Source organism: Mytilus edulis, chromosome 12 (assembly GCF_963676685.1).
Source record: "Mytilus edulis chromosome 12, xbMytEdul2.2, whole genome shotgun sequence".
In the NCBI taxonomy this organism is placed as follows: Eukaryota; Metazoa; Mollusca; class Bivalvia; order Mytilida; family Mytilidae; genus Mytilus; species Mytilus edulis.
Window position 1 is genome coordinate 34,816,076 of NC_092355.1, and position 20,220 is coordinate 34,836,295.

The 20,220-nt window shown below is 30.9% G+C and overlaps 1 protein-coding gene across 1 annotated transcript; it reads right to left on the reverse strand.

Annotated features, from left to right (window-relative positions):
- Nucleotides 1-43: 43 nt before the first annotated feature.
- Nucleotides 44-20,205, reverse strand: LOC139498318 (ER membrane protein complex subunit 2-like). The gene is made up of 10 exons (XM_071286687.1): nucleotides 20,115-20,205; nucleotides 15,292-15,405; nucleotides 14,382-14,446; nucleotides 5,788-5,873; nucleotides 5,388-5,445; nucleotides 4,576-4,661; nucleotides 3,707-3,848; nucleotides 3,084-3,194; nucleotides 1,523-1,633; nucleotides 44-556 (listed from the first exon to the last, which is right to left on the reverse strand). Exons 1-10 carry the CDS (start codon nucleotides 20,137-20,139, stop codon nucleotides 464-466), a joined length of 891 nt encoding a protein of 296 aa, XP_071142788.1. The 5' UTR covers nucleotides 20,140-20,205; the 3' UTR covers nucleotides 44-463.
- Nucleotides 20,206-20,220: the final 15 nt, after the last annotated feature.

Here is a 20,220-nt window from a genome sequence, read left to right on the forward strand (position 1 = left end):
TTTTTGCTTATAAGAATTCCCTTTCATTAATTCATTTTTAGATCAGCTCTCACACATAATAATCAGAATACATTAGAATTTTCTATTATCTTACTTTGGAGTAACACAAAATGAAGCATGATTTTCAAAGATTGAATTTTACCAATTATCTATCTGTAGGATTTACAAAGTATATGATGTTTAAGACTAACTGACTTAGAATATGATAACATGTTCAATGGTAATTTTTTCATATGTTACTTTATGCATTAAATCGTTTAATATCAGTTGGATCTTGATCCCAATAAGATAAAATATTCCAAAGAAGATTTTTCGATTTGACCAAATCTCTTTAATATCGAAACAACTCAATGTTTACAAAGATCCACAATCATTCTATTTATAGAATAAATGCCCAGAATTTGAACACTGTTTATTTGCAGTTTATATATTATAATCTCTGAATATATCTCTTTAGTTATGATCAACTAGAAGTCTTTTCTGTTAAAGATTCCAAGACTTTCTCAATGGCTTCTACAACCCTTGTTTCTTCTGTCATTTCTTTTGGCTGGTCAGTCTGAAAAAAATGAAACAGTGTATCACTAACAGAACAATTTTTGGTAATTTGCAATTGTTTTCAAAGAATTGTACATACAAGATGTCTTCCTCATTTTAAAGATATGGTAAAGTCAATATTTTGTGAACAAAAAATGGGACCAAAATGGACAAAATATTCACGCTTGATACAGATCTGAAAATGGATTGTAAATATTAAATATAATACAATTATTACCCAATGTATTTATCCTTGTTAGACCCCATACATGATGAGGCTGATTAAGGGGGGCCTAGCCAGGGTTTTTGATGGGAAAATTTAGTTGATTATATTGAGAATCACTACGACATGACTGGAGCAGGCCCCCTCTTATGTAAATTTCTGGATCCTCAACTGACAAGGGCTAAAATGATTATATAACAATGGTCCATAGGCTAGAAATAGAGATGAATTCACTTGATTGGTTGATGTGATTGCATCACATAGTATTTTGATTTCTATATTTGTTATTTTTTAGATATTTATAAACAAACGTGCAATATCACTTTACTATCTAGTGTTTTAGTCTAGCTTTGAAAATACAGTTGAGGTGTAACTTTTTCTGATATCAATCAAATAAATAAAAATGTTTAATCCCGCTGCAATTATTTGCACCTGTCCTAAGTCAGGAATCTGATGTTCAGTGGTTGTCGTTTGTTTATGTGGTTCATAAGTGTTTCTCGTTTCTTAAATAGATTAGACCGTTGGTTTGCCTGTTTGAATAGTTTTACACTAGTAATTTTTTGGGCCCTTTATAGCTTGCTGTTCGGTGTGAGCCTTGGCTCTGTGTTACAGACCGTACCTTGACCTATAATGGTTTACTTTTATAAATTGTGACTTGGATGGAGAGTTGTCTCATTGGCACTCATACCAAATCTTCCTATATCTATAGAATATAGAAACTTATAATAGTATACCCCTTTATTCCAGAATGCCAAGTTAACATACCTGATATCTCTCATTGAGCTGTTGTGCTGCCCATGCAGCATTTTTGATATTGTTTTGTTTCTCTTTGCCACCTCCTCCTTTGGATGCTGTAAGTGCTAGATTACTAGAGGACTACAAAATACAAATACAATTATTTTATAAAAGTGGTTTGGTCTAAAAAAAAATTAGATCGTATTATTTATAGAAAAACAGACTTGGAACTACTGTAAATTCAGCATGCATTTATTATTGCAATTTTTTCATTTAAGACCAAAATGTAATTCTAATATTTTGCGATATTGAGAATAATCCTGTTAAATTCATATAAACCAGAATCAGTCCCCAGAACGGACGAACAGACAGACTAATGGACCCACAGACCAGAAAACATAATGCCCCTCTACTATCATAGGTGGGGCATAAAAATTTCAAAACCTGAGTTTAAATTATTGCGATAATAACCATGTCCCTTTTTTTGCAATAATAAAAACATCGCCACAAGTTCTGAATTTACAGTAATTTAACAATTTTTGAAATTACTAATTTTGTTAAAATCAAATATAATGATAAATATACCATGTTAAAAAAAAACTGGTGCTATCATAGTGTTGATCTACTTTACTTAGTAGATACTAATTAAATTATTTGAGAAAAAGATAGTTTCTGTCATATAGAAATGCATGATTTACATGTGACGATGATGTGTCAACACTTTTTTTTATCAAAGAAACTCAAAATCATTGTTTTATACAACACTTCAATCAGTGATTTGGAACTATAATGAAAATACTACAAATCTTAGAATTTCTTAATGTAACCTTGGTATTAAACATCACACAATAAATAAATTTTGTGTTTTTACTGTCTTCTGATTGGTTAAATTATTAGTTTTATTTTCAATGTTGTCAATTTTGATGGCGACACGCCCACTTTGACGTTGTGTATTCATACGCCAACATGTGTGTACGTTGTTATTGTTAATATAAATAATATTAAAAGTTCTTTGAGCCTTAGTTTTGATAGAAATCTATTTATAATGAATGGCAATAATTTATTTTGATTTTATTGAACCATAAAACTAATTTTTTACTCTTCACATTTTACATAATCCGCTTCGCAGATTATTCAATGTGAAGAGTCAAAAATTAGTTTTATGGTTCAATAAATTCAAAATAGATAATAGCCATTCATTAATTGATATTGGAAATACTGTAAAAAAAAAAACTACCTAGGTTTAGTCAAGCAAAGAAAATAATCATTTATGGGGCAGTTCGTGAAAATAGAAAAAATAGAAAGTGGATTGTTGTTTGAACACAGAGAAATAATATCAATTCCATAAATTCATCAAGTACATGTGAGGAGCATGACCTGCTCAATCTTAAAAGCACCGGAGAACAACCACTGGTTTTTGTAGGGTTCATGTTGGCTCAGTTTTTAATTTTTTATGTTGTCTGTGTACAATATTGTTTGTCTCTCAGTCTGTACATTTTTGTTTTTGGCATGGTGTTCTCAGTTTCTCTCTGTCAGATTAATAAAGTAAAACATTTCTTCAGTATCTTCTGCTTATCTTCTATAAACTTACAAGAAATAATCCATATAAAGCTCTAACATTTTTAGGATTCAGTTTTATGGCCTGTGCATAATATGATCTTGCCATGGCCATACTCTCTGGATCTCCCATGGTGTATTTTATCTGTAAACAAATAACAACTATTATCATTTTATGCATAGGGTGAAAATTTCAGGTCAGTCCTGAAACCCAAAACACACATTTTTTTTAGCCAAACAACTACTCTTATGTAAATGATGTTGTACAGTCTAGGCATGCTCATAATTGATAAATGGTGATAGAACACCAAAAAGAGCAATCAATAACATTCCTAAGATACAATTCTATTTTAAGATATGCTGTATTGCTATGTCTTTAGCAGAGGGTGTAGTTATTCGTAGACTTGTTAGTTTTTTCATTGCTTTCTACTTGACAATGTGATTGACAGTTTTTCTTTACTTTATAAATTATAGTTAAGGATTTATATCTTCTCCTTCTGTTGTTTTTTTTATTTGCCAACTGCACAACAGGATCTGATTTTTGGCTGAAATTCCAAGCTCTTGTAAATTGTTCTTGAAAAGTTACAGGGCTCATACTTATATAAACCAGAGGGTATATTTCCAAAGATTTACAGAACAAATCTAATATTGACATACCTCAGCAAACTTCTGATAAAACAAGTGGTTGTGTGGATTTGACATGATTAATTCTTCCATACAATAACAAGCTTTTGAGTAGTCCAACTGTGACAAATACAGATCACACAACTCCAACCAACCTTCAAAATCAGTCATAAATCTGAAAAAAACATAAAAAAAATCCAATAGTTTAGAACTTGTAAGTACAAAATTTAAATTAAGACAGCAAAGGTTATTCCATTTAAAAAAAAACTCATTACAGACACATGACCGAGGACCAAAATTAAAACCGTATAAACTTTTCAGTTGCAATTTAAAGGCAGTCATGCAGGAACAAAATTGTTATGGTTTGAAACCCAGTGTCTCACCTACTTTTGCTGTTAGTCGCAGGACCAATAAAAATGGAGAACAAATTATTAAAATGTTTCCTCAAGATACTACCTTTTGATTGTAAGAAGCTTCTGTCCAAGTTTGGTGAAAATCCATGATGGTTTATGAATCTAATAAATGTTTTAAAAAAGTCCATTCATATGTAATATATGGAAAAACAGGGAATATTTTTTTACAAGATTTCTAGATAATAGCTTTTGATAATGAACAAGCTTCTTACCAAGTTTGGTATAAATCCAGGATAGTTAAAGAAAGTTATTAAAATTTTAAAAACTTTAACCACAGAGAGAATGTAATGTCACTGAATGGTAACTGGCCAAAATAAGTAAAACTCAGAAAAAATGGATTTTTCTGTACAAAATTTACTTCTAGATACTATCTTATGATCATAAATAAGCTTCTGTCTAAGTTTGGTTGAAATTCATAAACAAAAATCTTAGTACTATTCTAGGAAGTGGCAAGGGTGTCCTTGAATGAAACTATGCTAATTTACTTACTGTTCTAAATATTTATTTAACAGTTCAATAGCTTTAGTTACTTCATTCTGTTCCTTAGCTATAGTCACCAGTCTTTTCCTTACAAACTGAAAGTAAAAATTCCAGATCTCTCAAACAAAAAAATTATTTACATTTAAGTTTCTCAGGCAGGAAAACTACAATTAGTTTCAACAAGTCTATATCATTTTATTTAATATAGAAATTAAGCTTAGAATTGATGTAAGATTTTTTTTTATGTCATCTATCCTTTCTCCTTATTCTTGTTTTTTTTTTAAAGCTAATTACATGAAATATAATTCAAAATGCCAATTACTGAGGTTGTTGGTCAATAACCCTATTTACACTCTTGGTATTTAGCTGTATTTTTCCTCCAAATGACCTTAAATCTAAGGCAGCATTCACTTATTAATTGTGATGTCATATGTTTTGAATTATGAGGTCAAAGTTTATTTTTTATTGATACATACTGCATATTCTGTATTCACATATATATAAAGTTACAAACCTCATGATCAAAACATTTTTGATGAGTATCTGGATGGGATTTACAGAATAGAGGGCGAATCGATTTTACAGAAAAAGAGCCAAAAGTATATTTTGAATACAGAAAAATAGGCCAAAAGAAATAAAGAATAGAGAATGATGGTTTTAAAATAGGAGGAATAGAGCATAAGAGGCCAAAAAAAGAATAAAGAATAGAGAAATTGGACTATAAATGTAATGAATACAATACTGGGGACCCCCCTCCAGACCCTCATGCATTATGTATAACAGTAAGTAGAAGTCCATAGAATCAGAAATATATCTCTTACCATGTTAGATTCATCTTTGTCAATAATTGCCTGGTATACTTCTTCAGCTTTCACAAATCTGAAAAATAAGTCCAGTGAAAAGTCAAAGTTATGATATTCTTTTGATCTGGTTTATTGCAAGGACAGAAAGACATTTGAATACATACATGACATAGGATGATAATGTTTCGAGGATGTACTCATGTCAGGTTAAGGAATTTTGTCAAGTGTTTGGACTCCTTGATTTTTTTGTTGCTATGAAACAGGGTAATATATTTTGCCTCATTAAACCCATCATTCATCCCTCATAAAAGGTCATATATTATTATATACCAAAATTTAAGCAGATTCTATGTAATTACAGGGAAATTTATTTACCAAAAAAAAATTAAAATTAAAAGCATCATTTATAATTTCTTACTTTTTTTCTGCTTCATATCTCATTCCTAATAATCTTTTAACTCTGACTGAATCTGGAAATTTGTTGTGTAGTAATTCTAAACAGATCTACAAATAAAAATAATAATCGTCAAATGCATTATTAAAAAAATACTCAATAAAATATTGTAAGTAAACAGACGGTAATTATGATGCAATCTTTAATAATAATATTTCCTAAAGCAGTTGTTATGCACGTGTTGATCACATTTAAGCTTGAAAAAACAGAAATTTTAAGTTTTAGTTGCTCAATACACAATCCTGACTCAACAAGTTAGCAAAATTGACCTGGTGGAAAATGACCATAACAGTTTAACCCTTTCGCCGATGAGTCCCGGTTTACCGGGATTCACGCTTCAGACAACTGACGATGAGTCCCGTTTTACCGGGATCGGAATACATCTTTTATGTTTCCCGCTCAAAATAATGCAAACAAGCATGATAAAATACTAAGACAATTTACTGGAGATGTAAACTTAACTACTGGTGTTGAAATAGAAAATACCCATACCTTTTTTCATCATGCTGGAAATTCATCCTCACAAATAGATTATATACTTGTACAAGACAAAAACTTAGTTGCAGAGTATACAATTGAGGACAAATCAAGTGCAAATACATCCGCACATACAATTGTAAAGATGGAAATAACCTGCCAGATGACAAATACCAGATATTCTAGTAAGAAAAACAATAAAGCAAAATTCAAAATGCTTTGGGAGCAAATAGACAAAGAAAGCTATAACAACGCTATACAGCAGGATATCAATTTAATTGAACAGGAAAAAGATGTCAATATTCAATTAAAAGTATTAAAGGGATAATTCGCGATTTTTCACTTTTCATCTTATTATGTTCATAATACCATAAAAAACATATTCACCAAGTTTTATTTTGATATGAAATCTAATAAAGAAGAAAATTGGGAATTATTAATTTTATTTTTTGAAACTTCCTGACTTATGTGACGTAGTTTAAGTCTTTGATGCATGCCGGGAGTGAAAATATCTCATTTAAGTCTTGTTCGTTAACCATCTAATAACGCGATTTAAAGCGCATCGACGACTTTTGGTGTAGCTATTAACCAACGAAAAATAAGTGATAGCCATGCAACTTTTAAAATAAGATCGTGTGGATTTTTTAAAACGAATTTTAATAAAAAAAAGTAAATCATACAATAGAACATTTTTATGATTTTTTTTTCTAAAAATACTTTAAACAAACATACGAAACTGACATGATCGATAGTGTATTAAAAATACATGTTTGTATTCTGACCTTTTTGCTTCATTCCAGCAATCATTTTCACTTGCTTGTACGGTGGAAACAATAAAATGTGTATTGTTTTGTGACACCTAAAGAATGTGGAATGCGTAGTTTAACTCAAGGTAATTAAAAGATTAGCATTATGTAATTCTAATCTTTTGATCCTCATTCAGTGAATTCTAGGCGTCACGGTTCACTGGCATTTCAGGTGTGAACAACATTTCGTATCAATTGTAAACGGGAGTCAGACAAAGTTTCAGACACATGAATGTAAAAAAAATTAATTAAAAATAATTAACGGGAATAATAAGATCGCACAATAACTGGATAGCTGTATATTTTTATATTTTGCATAAGATCACTTTTAATGAATTATGACTTTTGATTACTTTAGTAACGATAAAATACTGAATTATTTTAATTGAAGAATTTATAAATAAAAATAGCCTTCTAAACACGAGTTTATGAACTAAAAATTGTACTATTTCAAATTAGGAACGGCAGCCTTAAATGTTTCAAACAGATCATTAACAATTGCAATTATATAATTTAGTCCATCCAAAGTGATCTTTAATTACCTATTTAGAAATTAAACTGCTCATCAAAATATTTTAAATCTCACAACACATGAATACTTCAGATATTTGAAAAAAGATATTTTAAAAGATTGACAGGAAATTAAAGGATCTAATTGGAATGGAATCAACAAATTACGAACAGATATGCTTTTCTAGTGTGAAAAACATCAACAAAATTTATACATAATCGGGAATGTCCTTCTTAAAATACTCTTTGTCTCACACCGTAACTATATATAATACTTTAGCTATTTGACCAACGATGTATTAAAAAAAAATGAACGAATTAAATGTCATCTTTCCCTATTTTTTAATGTAATTATAAGTCTGTTTCAACTGGCAAGAATACCACTAAAACGGACAAGCAGTTTATTCTTTAAATTGCTGTCATTGAATATCAAGAGAGAAAATAAATCCCGAAATTGATTTGAAACTTTGATACTCTATAGTTTTCCTGGAAAATATTCACATCCCTCGGTATTAGTGTACTTCCAGTTGCGTATATATTACATGCATGTCGGAACAATTGTGATGATGGCGAATTTCTTCCTTTTTTCGAGAACAATCTAATTGATATATATAAATGTCCATAACTTCGATGAGCCAAATAAAGTTATATATCGACCTGTATTTAAATCTCTTCTTCTTCTTCTTTTGGTATACTATAGTCTATCGTCATTTGATGATTGCATACTGTTGGCATACGTGGACTTGTCATTTTACAAAACTTTTACCCCAATTTACGCAAAATGTATGTTTCTTTCTTATGTTCTATGTATACATGTATATGTTTTAATTTGCTCTATAGGTCCGTAACTTATAATCCAGGCGTATATACGAATGGTCGACAAGTGCGTACATTTTTTTAAATCAATATTTCTGGCCTTCACCATTGACAGGTAAACGGACAGAAAGTCACAGGACAAAAAGTCACAGGACATAAAGTCACAAATTTGATAGGACAAAAAGTCACAGGACAAAAAGTCACAAATAATTTTTTGACAATTGTTGGAATATATAAGAAAAATATCTTGAAAATATTTACTTTTTAATACATTTATTCATATTAAAGTTAATGGAATTTATCATTCTACTTGAAAAATGAAGATTTATTTTATTGTAATCATGCAAAGGACATATTTCTTGGCACCACGAAGCCATTTGAGTGCCAATCTACTTTGACATTTTGTTTTCTTAACAATAATTTGATCATCTTTGCTATTTTTTTGATAAATTTTGCTTACAAAGTTGGTTAATATACAATACATCAAGAAAAACACTAAAATATTTTTGTAAAAATAAGCATTTTTTATTCAAAGAAAATAATCAGAAAAAATGAATTGTGACTTTTTGTCCTGTGACTTTTTGTCCGTGACTTTTTGTCTGTGACTTTTTGTCCTGTGACTTTCTGTCCTACATTCCATTGACAACGGGTATATATTACATTTTACCAAATTTTTCCTTGGAAAAAATACGTATATAGATTTTTATTTCATCAAATCTGTTTGGTTTTTTTTTTGGTATTATTTATATTTTTATAAACAATTTTCTTTTCACCAGAAATGTTATTCATAAACAAGCGTATGAGTTTAGTAATATCACTTTCGGACACGCAAGATAGAGATGTATATTATACACCTAATAGTTCAAAATGGAAAGTTATAAGTAATACACTAAGAAGTGAAACGATGCATGAATTTGCAAACTCGACAGGAAATCGCTTGAATACCTGGACGTGTCACCTCACACCCCCTACAATATCTTTGGAGTAATACCTTTAGCCATGCGGGTGATCAGTGGAGCGAAGATCCTAATTTATTTGAATAAAGTTTATTACATAAAAGAATTATGAACTAATTAGATTTCCGAAAACAATTCAAGTTTCACGGAAGAATTATTTATGATTTGAAATTTTGACTTTTTCACTATTAAATTCCTGATTATCAGTCTAAAAATAACAGATCATGGTTATTTAAAAAGAAAAGAAGAAAATTTTCCGTATCAAGTTAGTTAACTAGTTAACTAGTCGGATAAAACAACCGTACGATTGACGAGATATCGACACGCAATTACGACTACATCGGGTTACTGTAGTTTTGGTCCTTAGACATATCGTGACTGCAAATCGGAGAAGGTGACAAAATGGCTGACAGCAGAGAATTGATACTCTAAATTTAAAATCGATGGTGATCTCTTATCTAGCAGAATAAAACTTTAATGTCTATGAATTTGAGCATTTTTATACAGAATAAACATAATATCAATTTTTGATTTTTTTGCGAAGTTTCCCTTTAATGGAAACACTAAATAAGGCAGGAAAAAGATCAGTTCCAACTAAGCTATTACAAACCAAGGGACCAAAATGGAAAGCCTCGCCAGAAGTACTTATAATTCTGAAATCATGTAGGGAAATATATAAGAAATGGCAAGACATAGGGAAACCAAAAGAACACCACCTAGCAATTGAATTAAGAAATGAGAAAAAGAAATTAAGAAGTAAGCAAAGAGCAGAACATGCAATAGATAGACAAACATTTTACCAACAAATAATGGATAACCCTAATACTCAGCTTTTTTATAGACTGATAAAAAGAGGCAGAAGCAACAGCCGAACTACAACCAATTGTCTGAAAATAGATGGAGAGTATATATTTTGTCATGAAGATCAAAGGAAAAGATTTGCACAATATTATGAAGACCTCAGTGTCCCAAAAGAAGAAATATATGACAATTCCTACCTAAATCTATGCAAAATTCGACAAAACTATGTACAAGAGGCCTTAGAAGAGTACGAACACAATCCTGAACTCTTTACAGACACAGACATAGAGAAAGCAATAGATTGTCTCAACACCAAAAAAAGTCCGGATGAATTTGGACTTACAGCTGAGCATCTTAAATATGCCAAGAGCACAATAGCACCAGCGATGAAGACAATATTTAATAACATTCTGATACACAGAAAGGTACCATTATTTTTCAAATCTGGTATACTCACACCAGTACTTAAGAAAGAAAAAGACCCAACAAAGACCAGTAACTATAGAGGCATAACAGTAACACCAATAACTGGGAAAACCTTTGAATACTCATTTCTAAACAAACTGATGATAGAGCCAAAAACAGACCTCCAATTTGGATTCACCAAAGGTCTATCGCCAATCATGGCAAGCTTAATTATTTCAGAAGCTAGATATGAGAAGAAAAAGGGGAATGACAATTTTTATATAAATATTCTGGATGTAAAATCAGCATTTGATGTAGTCCAACACACTATACTGATGGATAAAATGCTCAATCAAGAAATCCATCCAATATATTGGAAAATATTAACAGAATTATATTCTGATCTAACTACAAAAGTTAAATGGCTTGATGGTATAAGTAAACCCTTCCAAATTAAACAAGGTGTAAGACAGGGAGGAATATTATCAACCCATCTATACAAAATCTTTGTCCAAGATCTCCTAGTAGAATTAGAACAAAATTCAATAGGATACCAATTAGGAAATATATATGTAGGATCACCAACTTGCGCCGACGATATAGCCTTTATATCGAATGACAAGCATGAACTACAACTAATGCTAAATGTGCTTGGAAGATATGCAAATGAACACCACTACAGCATACATCCAACAAAAACCCAAATCATAGATTGTTCAAAAACAAAAAGTGATTACAAATGGACACTTGATGGAAATGATGTAACAATTGCTAAATCAGGGGTACACCTTGGATTAACAAGAGCTGAAAACAACGAAAGTCATATAAATGTACAAGAGAGAATAAAATTAGCAAGAAGAACTAAATATGCTCTTATGGGATCAGGGTGTCATGGTACAAATGGTCTAGACCCACCAACCTCATTTCAAATCTACAAAACTTATGTCATTCCAAGGTTAATTTATGGATTAGAAGTGTTACCTCTAACCAGATCTGATATAACAGTTGGAAAGATTTCATAGAAAAAATCTTCGCCAGTTACAATCTCTTCCAGAAAGAACTGCCAATTCTGCAGTGTTACTACTGTTAGGAGCACTACCAATAGAAGCAGAAATTCATAAAAGAGTATTGTCTCTCCTACTTGCACTACTAACATGTGAAAATGAAAAAATACATCAGCTTATAGAAAGACAAATAACAACAAATTTTGATAACAAAAATAGCTTCTTTTCTAGAGTTATGGATATCTTAGATCTGTATGAACTTCCAACCATTATACAACTCAAAAGCAATGTTCCAAAGAAAGAACAATGGAAAAGAACTATCAAACTGAAAGTAGACAAATTTTGGAAGGACAAGACCTTAATAGAATCTGAAAGAAAAACTAGCTTAAAATTCATGAATACGGAAAACTTCGAGATCAATAAACATCACCAAGTCTGGAAAATAAAGCATTTGCCTCGTTTTGAACTTAGAAAAGCAATAATCAAGACTAGAATGATAACTGGAACATACATACTTCAGGCAGATCAACATAAATTCACTCCATATACAGTAGATCCAACTTGCCAATTATGTAAAACTGCCAATGAAGACATAACTCATTTCCTGACAACATGTCCCATACTCAGTACTATGAGAGAAAAATATTTCCTTGATATAAGAAAAGAGATCACTAATAAAATCACTCCAGCAAAATGGAACTGCACCTTCATGAGCAAAACTGCAATAGTACAATTGCTAATAGACTGTTCAAAATACAAGGAGGTGTTTGATAGCTGTGAAAAATTCATGGAAAACATTGAAAACAAAACTAGAAACATGCTATTTCAAATGCACATAGAGAGACTGAAAATTTTAGACAACAAATAGAAACACATAATGTGCATATATATATATATATAGTTATATAAAGATACATATATCATAAAGTGGAAGAACTGACAACCAAATGAGAACAATGATTATCATAAGTAACATATATATAGTACCAACACAGAGTCTGTCATTTAATTTAATAATAATTGTAAGAATCTTAAATATTTAAAGATCACTCCTATCCTCAACAGCCTTATACATCTATTATATGGTGCTTATCATTTATATAACCTTTTAAAATCTATTGATGGTGACAAAACAAGTTTTTATAACTTTTTAAAAATTTTAATATACAATTGATCATGAAGTACATATAACATTCCACTGAGAAAATCTGCCTTTTTAGATTTTATTAAATTCTTACATCTTAAACTATTATTATTTTAATACATAGATCTTATTAAATGAAACCTCCTTTTAATGTACATTTTATGCATATTAAAAAGCAAATTCAAATGAAACATAATTTTAAATATAAATAAAACTAAGTCACATACTTAAGTGAATATACTTGTATGGTTTGTAATAAAAAGGTCCATGTAAATATGCCTTGCATGACATTTCTATTGTTTATTGTTTATTTATATGTGCTGAACATATGTTGGAAATTTTGTTTTATCATTTTAAAAAAATTTTAAGTTAAGGGAAAACTCCATATATATTTGGAGGTGCTCCTAATTAAAGGAGGCTTATACCAAGAAGAAGAAGAAGAAGCAAACATGAGTTATCTTTCTTTGATGAATACCCGGATGAAAGTGTAAACATGGTGCTTCCGTTTGTTGAAAACCGTGTCAAAATCAGACTAAATTTACGGAATTTACGAGAATTTGAAATGAGGGAACATTTTTTTTGAAAGAATATGGAAGAATTGAAGCCAAACTAGTATACTTTTTTGACATAAAATGTCGTTTTACGTACAAAACACTTGGAATGGACATCGTTCAGTGTGAGGAATTTGTACAGCCTCATAAAAATTTTCAAAAGTTTGCCGTTTTGGGTTAAAAAATTACGATTTGGGGTCAAAGAGCAGAATTTTGAGAATTTCACCTAGAAAATGCCGAAAATTTGAAAATTTGAATATTTTATGAGGAAAAAATTATCAAAACATGAATAAAACTGTGAACATGGTGTTAGTGAATGAAATAAATACATAAATAACTACAAACAAGTTTTTATTGACATTTATTATGAAGATCTCCCACTTGAGCAATAGTAGCCAGGGAAGCCATCGTCTCAGAGTAGCTTCTGTCTGGGCAGCAATCGGTGAAAGGGTTAACTGAGAACTTTGCTTCTTTTGGTTATTTATTAAAATTGGAAAATGATTGTCAACTATACATATAACCAAAATGTACAATTCAATGTACAATCAACTTTCATTTTTAAAATTCCAAAGTTATATATATAGCATTATAAACCCCATGATCAATCAGACATGTGCACACAATTAGAATACAGCCCCATCATTTCCCATGTTTGGAATCATAGATGAATCAAAAAGTAGGGGACTTTGAAACCCTGTTTAAAAATGTCCATATTTGTGTAAAGAAATTTTCATTGTTGCATAATAAAATATCAGTCTTTGGCACTATTAATGTTGTTCAAACTTATTAATTTTTCTGCTTCATGTTATGTGAACTGTTTGATTTGGTTTAATTGTTAACACCATACTAACAGCCTTATCAAGTTAATTTTTTTTATGTCGAATATGTTTGTTAGAGTTAGACATCACTTTTATACATTTATACATTTTCATGCAGTTTTGTCAAAGATTACTTGTAATGAATGTAAACCAAAAAGGAGTGCTGTGAACTATAAAATATTCTGACCCATTGTGGTATTTTATGTTCTCTATCATGTCTATATATTTCATGGTCTAAAATATGTTTAATATGCTTTTACTAGGTTTTACCTCAGATAAATCTAATCTTTGACAATCCAGGGCAGCAATACAAACTTGTTCATATACAGTCCATACTGAAATAAAAGTACATTAAATAATTATTTCCACTATTCAGGCATAATGTAGGTCTGGTTTTATTAAATCATTGGTCTTTGTATATGTAAACTTAATAAAAAAATTCAAGTCACTAAACAATAAATTTTTGTTTATTATATAAAAGAAAATTCTAGTGACAAAAGATTTCTTTGTTTGCATCCATTTTAGTATGGAGATATTTTTATTTTATCCTGATTTAGAATACAGTAAATTTTTACAATTTCATTGGTTTCTCCTCTCCCGATATGAATTTTATTGACCCGATAAACATTATAAATTCTCTTATCATGCTTATTATGACAATTGCAAACTGTGTAACTATTATCATGAACATATTACAACAGTTACTATACATATATGGCATGTATGGAAAAAATAATAATCTAGGAATTGCTGGTGTTTGACTTCATAGGCCAGACATAAATTAGGCCTTTTTCATGTTTGAATTGTTTTACATTTGTCACTCAGGGCCTATTATAGCTGACTTTGTGGTATGGGCCTTACTCATGTTACTCATTGTTGTTAATTGTTGTATGGCGACCATCACTGACCTATGGTTGACACTTTCTGTTACATTTGGTTGCTTGTGAAGAGTTATCTCATTGGCAATTATACCAAACTTTCTTTATTCTATATTTGGACTTTCTTAATTCATTTTTTACTTTTATAAATTTTAAAGTCCCATGCATGTATGTGATCAACAAAGATTTGGTATGGTACATCATTTGTCATGTTTGTAATACAGTTAGATTCAACATAACTTTGGAAATCTATATTTGTATGTTTATTATGCTTATCATCATGATCATGTTTATAGTATTACATTCATCTCCTAGCTTTTCTCTGTGATTCATCAAACATTCTTCCCAAAGTCGTACTACCAGTTCACTGTCTCGAACATGATCCTCTCTCAATCGTCTCAGGCAATCTCTGGAACCTAAAAACAAAAGTTAATAAGTTACAAAGTCGTACTACCAGTTCACAGCTGTCTCTAACATGATCCTCTCAGACAATCTCTGGAACCTAAAATCAAAAGTTAATTAGAAACAAAGTCGTACTACCAGTTCACTGTCTCTAACATGATCCTCTCTCAATCGTCTCAGACAATCTCTGGAACCTAAAAACAAAAGTTAATAAGTTACAAAGTCGTACTACCAGTTCACTGTCTCTAACATGATCCTCTCTTAATCCTCTCAGACAATCTCTGGAACCTAAAAACAAAAGTTAATTAGTTACAAAGTCGTACTACCAGTTCACTGTCTCTAACATGATCCTCTCTCAATCGTCTCAGACAATCTCTGGAACCGTAAAACAAAAGTTAATAAGTTACAAAGTCGTACTACCAGTTCACTGTCTCTAACATGATCCTCTCTTAATCCTCTCAGACAATCTCTGGAACCTAAAAACAAAAGTTAATTAGTTACAACAGTAAATATTTTGTCAATTTGATGTATTAAAGAGTCCATTTTCTCATTTCTCGATCGGTGTGAGAAAAAATATTTCTTCTCATTAGTAAAAATTTTGCATAATTGGGCGGAATTTATTTATGAGGTAAAACTGTCCAGGTTTCTTCTGAATTTCCTACTGTGATGAAATGAAAAAAAGGCGACCATGTCTGATGGTGTGACGTGTCACGTAAAGAGAACACAACTTTCTGAAAATCTTTGAAAACGAAGGAAACAAATCATTAGAGAAACAGATTCCAACACTTATCATGCTTATAACTCATGTTTTATTATAACTCTCAATGTTCAGTTAAATTTTAATTATTTGAAAAGCTTGGCAAGCCCTGCACTTTAAATATTAAAACTGTCTTGAGTGGAGAAATATGATCACACACTTGTTGCAGTGGTTGAATACTCTATATCTTCCTCTCTTCCTGACTTTGCACAAAGATGAGTGATATTCAGGATTTACTACTAATGAAGCTATGAATATGCAATCCTAACTATAAAGTAATAAATAAATACACCTTTAATCGATATTTGGATGCCATTACTAGACACCAGGTTCCTGTAAAATTTGGACGTCACAATAGAAAAGTTATATTGTTGTATAATGTCAATAGTTTGTGTAGGTTATTTTCTGGTCGAGTACATGTATCAGATTCCCCAAAATTTGGCACATTTCCACCTACAAAATGTCATGCCTTCATGTAGTCCAAATAATTATGACGTCTTGAAAGGCTATTATAATTTTTTTCTTTGACGCCTTACTTCAATGTCATAACGCCAAACTCATATTTTCAGTTGGACTTTGAGAGGGAATTTACTGCTTTATTTAAACGTTTAGCTGATTTCTCCTCAAGATGCTTCATTTTAGGAGTATAAAATATATTTTTGAACCAAACTCGGTACATTTTGACGGACCTGAATTTCCGGATAATGTAAAAAAAGGTTCTGGAAATTCGGGTCTGTCAAATTTTACCGAGTTTGGTGTAAAAATTATTTTATAATCTCCTAAAGAGAAATCAGATAAACGTTTTAAAAAATGCAGTCGACATGTTCCCGCCTCAGATGGAATTGTTACTTATATTATTATTTCTGTAGGGATTAATTGGAAATTTTTTGCACAAACAAACACATAAAAGGTAAGAATTTTTATATATATGCAATTTTTTTAGCTTCAATGAAAATTTAATGGCTAAATTGGGTGTCGAAGTTGAGAGCAAAATATGCTCTCAAAGTCCAACAGAAAATGGCGACTTCAGCATTATGACGACGAAGTCAGGCATCAAAGAAAAAATTATAATAGCCTTTCAAGACGTCATAATTATTTGGACTAGCCTTTGTGTAGCTGCGGAACTGTCCGCAAATAGTCAAAAAATAACATTAGGACCTAAGAGGTCCGGTTCCGCAGCTAGCCTTCATGCAGCTGTAGCCCCACAGGACGCAATTACGACTGGACACAATTACGAACGATTTCAAATGTTTGCCCTCTAAGATCATATTTATTTATATTTATCAATAAATGTTTTTATAAATAAAAACCCTATTAAAATTCCCTTGTTTTCATGATAATACAATTTATGTGCCATTTGTGAATGTTGAAGACGATGACAAAATCATTCCGAAAATATTATAAGAACGGCAATCTGGCCTGCAAGTTATATATAAAAAAACATAAAGGTTTAAGTGCATATTGCCTTCTTTTGTTAATATATAGAAAGAAAAATATCTGCTGATTCTGTTCAGTGTTCTCCCCAGGATTTTTGGATAGCACCAGGGTAACGCGTGACGAAATGAATTTTACAATATTGTGTGTCGCGTTGTGTCGCTTCTTTTTTTCTTGTTAGTTTTTGTCATTGCCTTTTTGACTTTGTTTTGTTTACTATGGTACTGTGTTGTATGGACTTTGGGTCAGAACATTATTGGTAGAAAAAGTAAATCAATAAAACAGTTTGTATACTTTAATATCTTTGAAAAAGAAAAGAAAGCACAATTAGTCTTTAAACTAAAGTCACTTCTTATATTTTGATCAAGCCATTTTGTCCCAATACTTGTAGTTACACTACACATTCCCCATGTTAGATTTGACCATAACAATGAACTTTGAACAAGATTAATTTTTGATACAGAATCTTCAGTAAATTAAAAACTTTCTTTTCTTTTTAACAACAACAAATTTATTTCTTTTCTTATGCATATTAGTTTTTACATTAAATTATTTATATATAGTTAAAATATTTTATTTCAAATATGAAAGTAATTTTAAAATTTATATTCCTATTAAATTTAGGCATTAAGCTTTATAACCATTACAATTGGAAAATTACTACCAATTTGATATAAAAGTCTGTGTATCAATAAAGGTATGATTCTCTAAAATAATTTGCAAAACATTTTTGTTGGTATGTTCTACGAAAGTTGTTATCCTTAATGTAACATTCTAATATAATTTTGCATTCAATTTGTACTTTATTTTAATTTTCAATGAGAAATTATATGTGAGGAGCATTTATTTGTAATAAGCAAAATCAGGGGAAGTAACTCCACAATTAATTTCTAACAGGCAAATTATTTTGACTAAAGACTGGCGTAATAGAGTTCATTAACAAATGTCTGCTTGTCCCCTATTACAAGTCTGTTATTAAAAATATGATCTCTTAATTAATTAAAACACAAGAGAATCATGTACATCGATTAAATCCAATCATCAAGGTTAACCTCAACAGGTAAATCGATCACGTGGTGTAAACAATCTACTTGTCAATACTGGATTAAACTGGTTAGAACTGGTCAATTTTCATGTAAAATTTTAATCCTCACTGAAAGTTGAAGTCATCTGAAACTTTACCGATTTTGATACGATTTTTTTACCGAAAACTTTAGCACCACGGAGAAAAATTATACATCGCGGCAAGAACGATACCACCGCGGTAGAAAATTATACATCGCGGGCCCGTGGTCCTTTAAGGGCCTGGGGAGAACACTGCTGTTCATATGCGTGATGCCTTTTATCTTGCCCAAATCACCCCACAATTGACGTTTTTTAGACTCTTATGACCCTATTTATGGTAAAAAGCAAATATGTTAATTTTATTGAAAAGTCCAGAGAACTCCGAAAAAAATGTTGACCTATATAAAAAAAAAATCAATAGATGAATAAGTACACAATCGAGATGGATAAACTTTAATTTAGTGCTCCTTTAAACATTTTAAAGGAGGAACTTACACAAAAACAAAAAAAATCAGAAATCTTTCCTTTCCACATGACCGACATTTCGTCTGCAACCACTGCTGAAGTAATTGAAGGAAAAAACAAACTTGTGAATGTTATTTTCCTATGAAAATGTGTTTGAGATAAAGATTAATGTATGCTTTATCAATCTAGACTGTTGTCATCATGGTCATTGATTTCTTCTGCAAGATATATCAATATAGTGCTGTTCGGAATTGCATCCATGTGTGGCTCTCTTGACCCGTAAAACGAGGTCACGCAAATCTTACTAAAGTATCCTAACGTGAATAAAAAATTATGTGGGATATGATGCAGAATGGAAAGCCTTCATATATCTTAAATTCAATGGTATAAACAATTCAAGCAAAGTAGTCTACATAAAAAAATATTAATCACAGTTCAAAAATCATTCGTAATTATGTCCGGTGAGGCCAAGAGATTTGGAAAACTTTATTGATCTCAACTCAAGATGCATTTGTTTTGTTCTTCTTCTTCTTCCAGTTAGCGGCCACCGTCAACTGGTTGACTATTCTGCCACATTTATGGAGTGTGCGCATGTATAAAAAAAAAAAATAATTTAACAAAAACAAAAACTAGGTGAATTTTATATACAAGTGCAAATAAAAACATGTCAATTGTTGACCGTCATGACTGAACATTGTTGATTTGTGGACTCCTTTACATAAAAAAAATGTATATCTAACAGGGACTTGTTTCTATCGATTGGAAGGTCGACTATCCATTTATATAGCAGTTATGGATAGATCTTACCAGGCAATAATAGAAACAAGTGCCCGTGGCTGTGGACCGGAGTGTGGTACACCATCTCGGTCCCGTTTTTTAAGTTCGAACGAAAACAAATGCGGATTTGGAAAATCTTAGATTTCCAACAGACAATATATTTAAAAGGAGAGCTTTATCTTAGCAACGTAGGATGGACAGTTAACAGTAAAATGTAAATAATACCTTCCCAGTTTAACCGGCGAGCCATCGAATCAGAAAATAAATTAAATTATCTCCCTTCCGGAAATCTCGCAAATCGTCCGAGAGAGAGCGAGATATTTTTTGACGC

Excerpts from the sequence above, each read along its gene's own strand:
- LOC139498318 (XM_071286687.1), bottom strand. The coding sequence starts at position 20,139 with ATGGCTCGCCGGTTAAACTGGGAAG. Across the intron at positions 14,447-15,291 it reads AGAAAAGCTAGGAGATGAAT|TATGGACTGTATATGAACAA; the intron begins GTAATACTATAA and ends CTTTTATTTCAG. Across the intron at positions 5,874-14,381 it reads AAAGATTAGATTTATCTGAG|ATCTGTTTAGAATTACTACA; the intron begins GTAAAACCTAGT and ends TTTTATTTGTAG.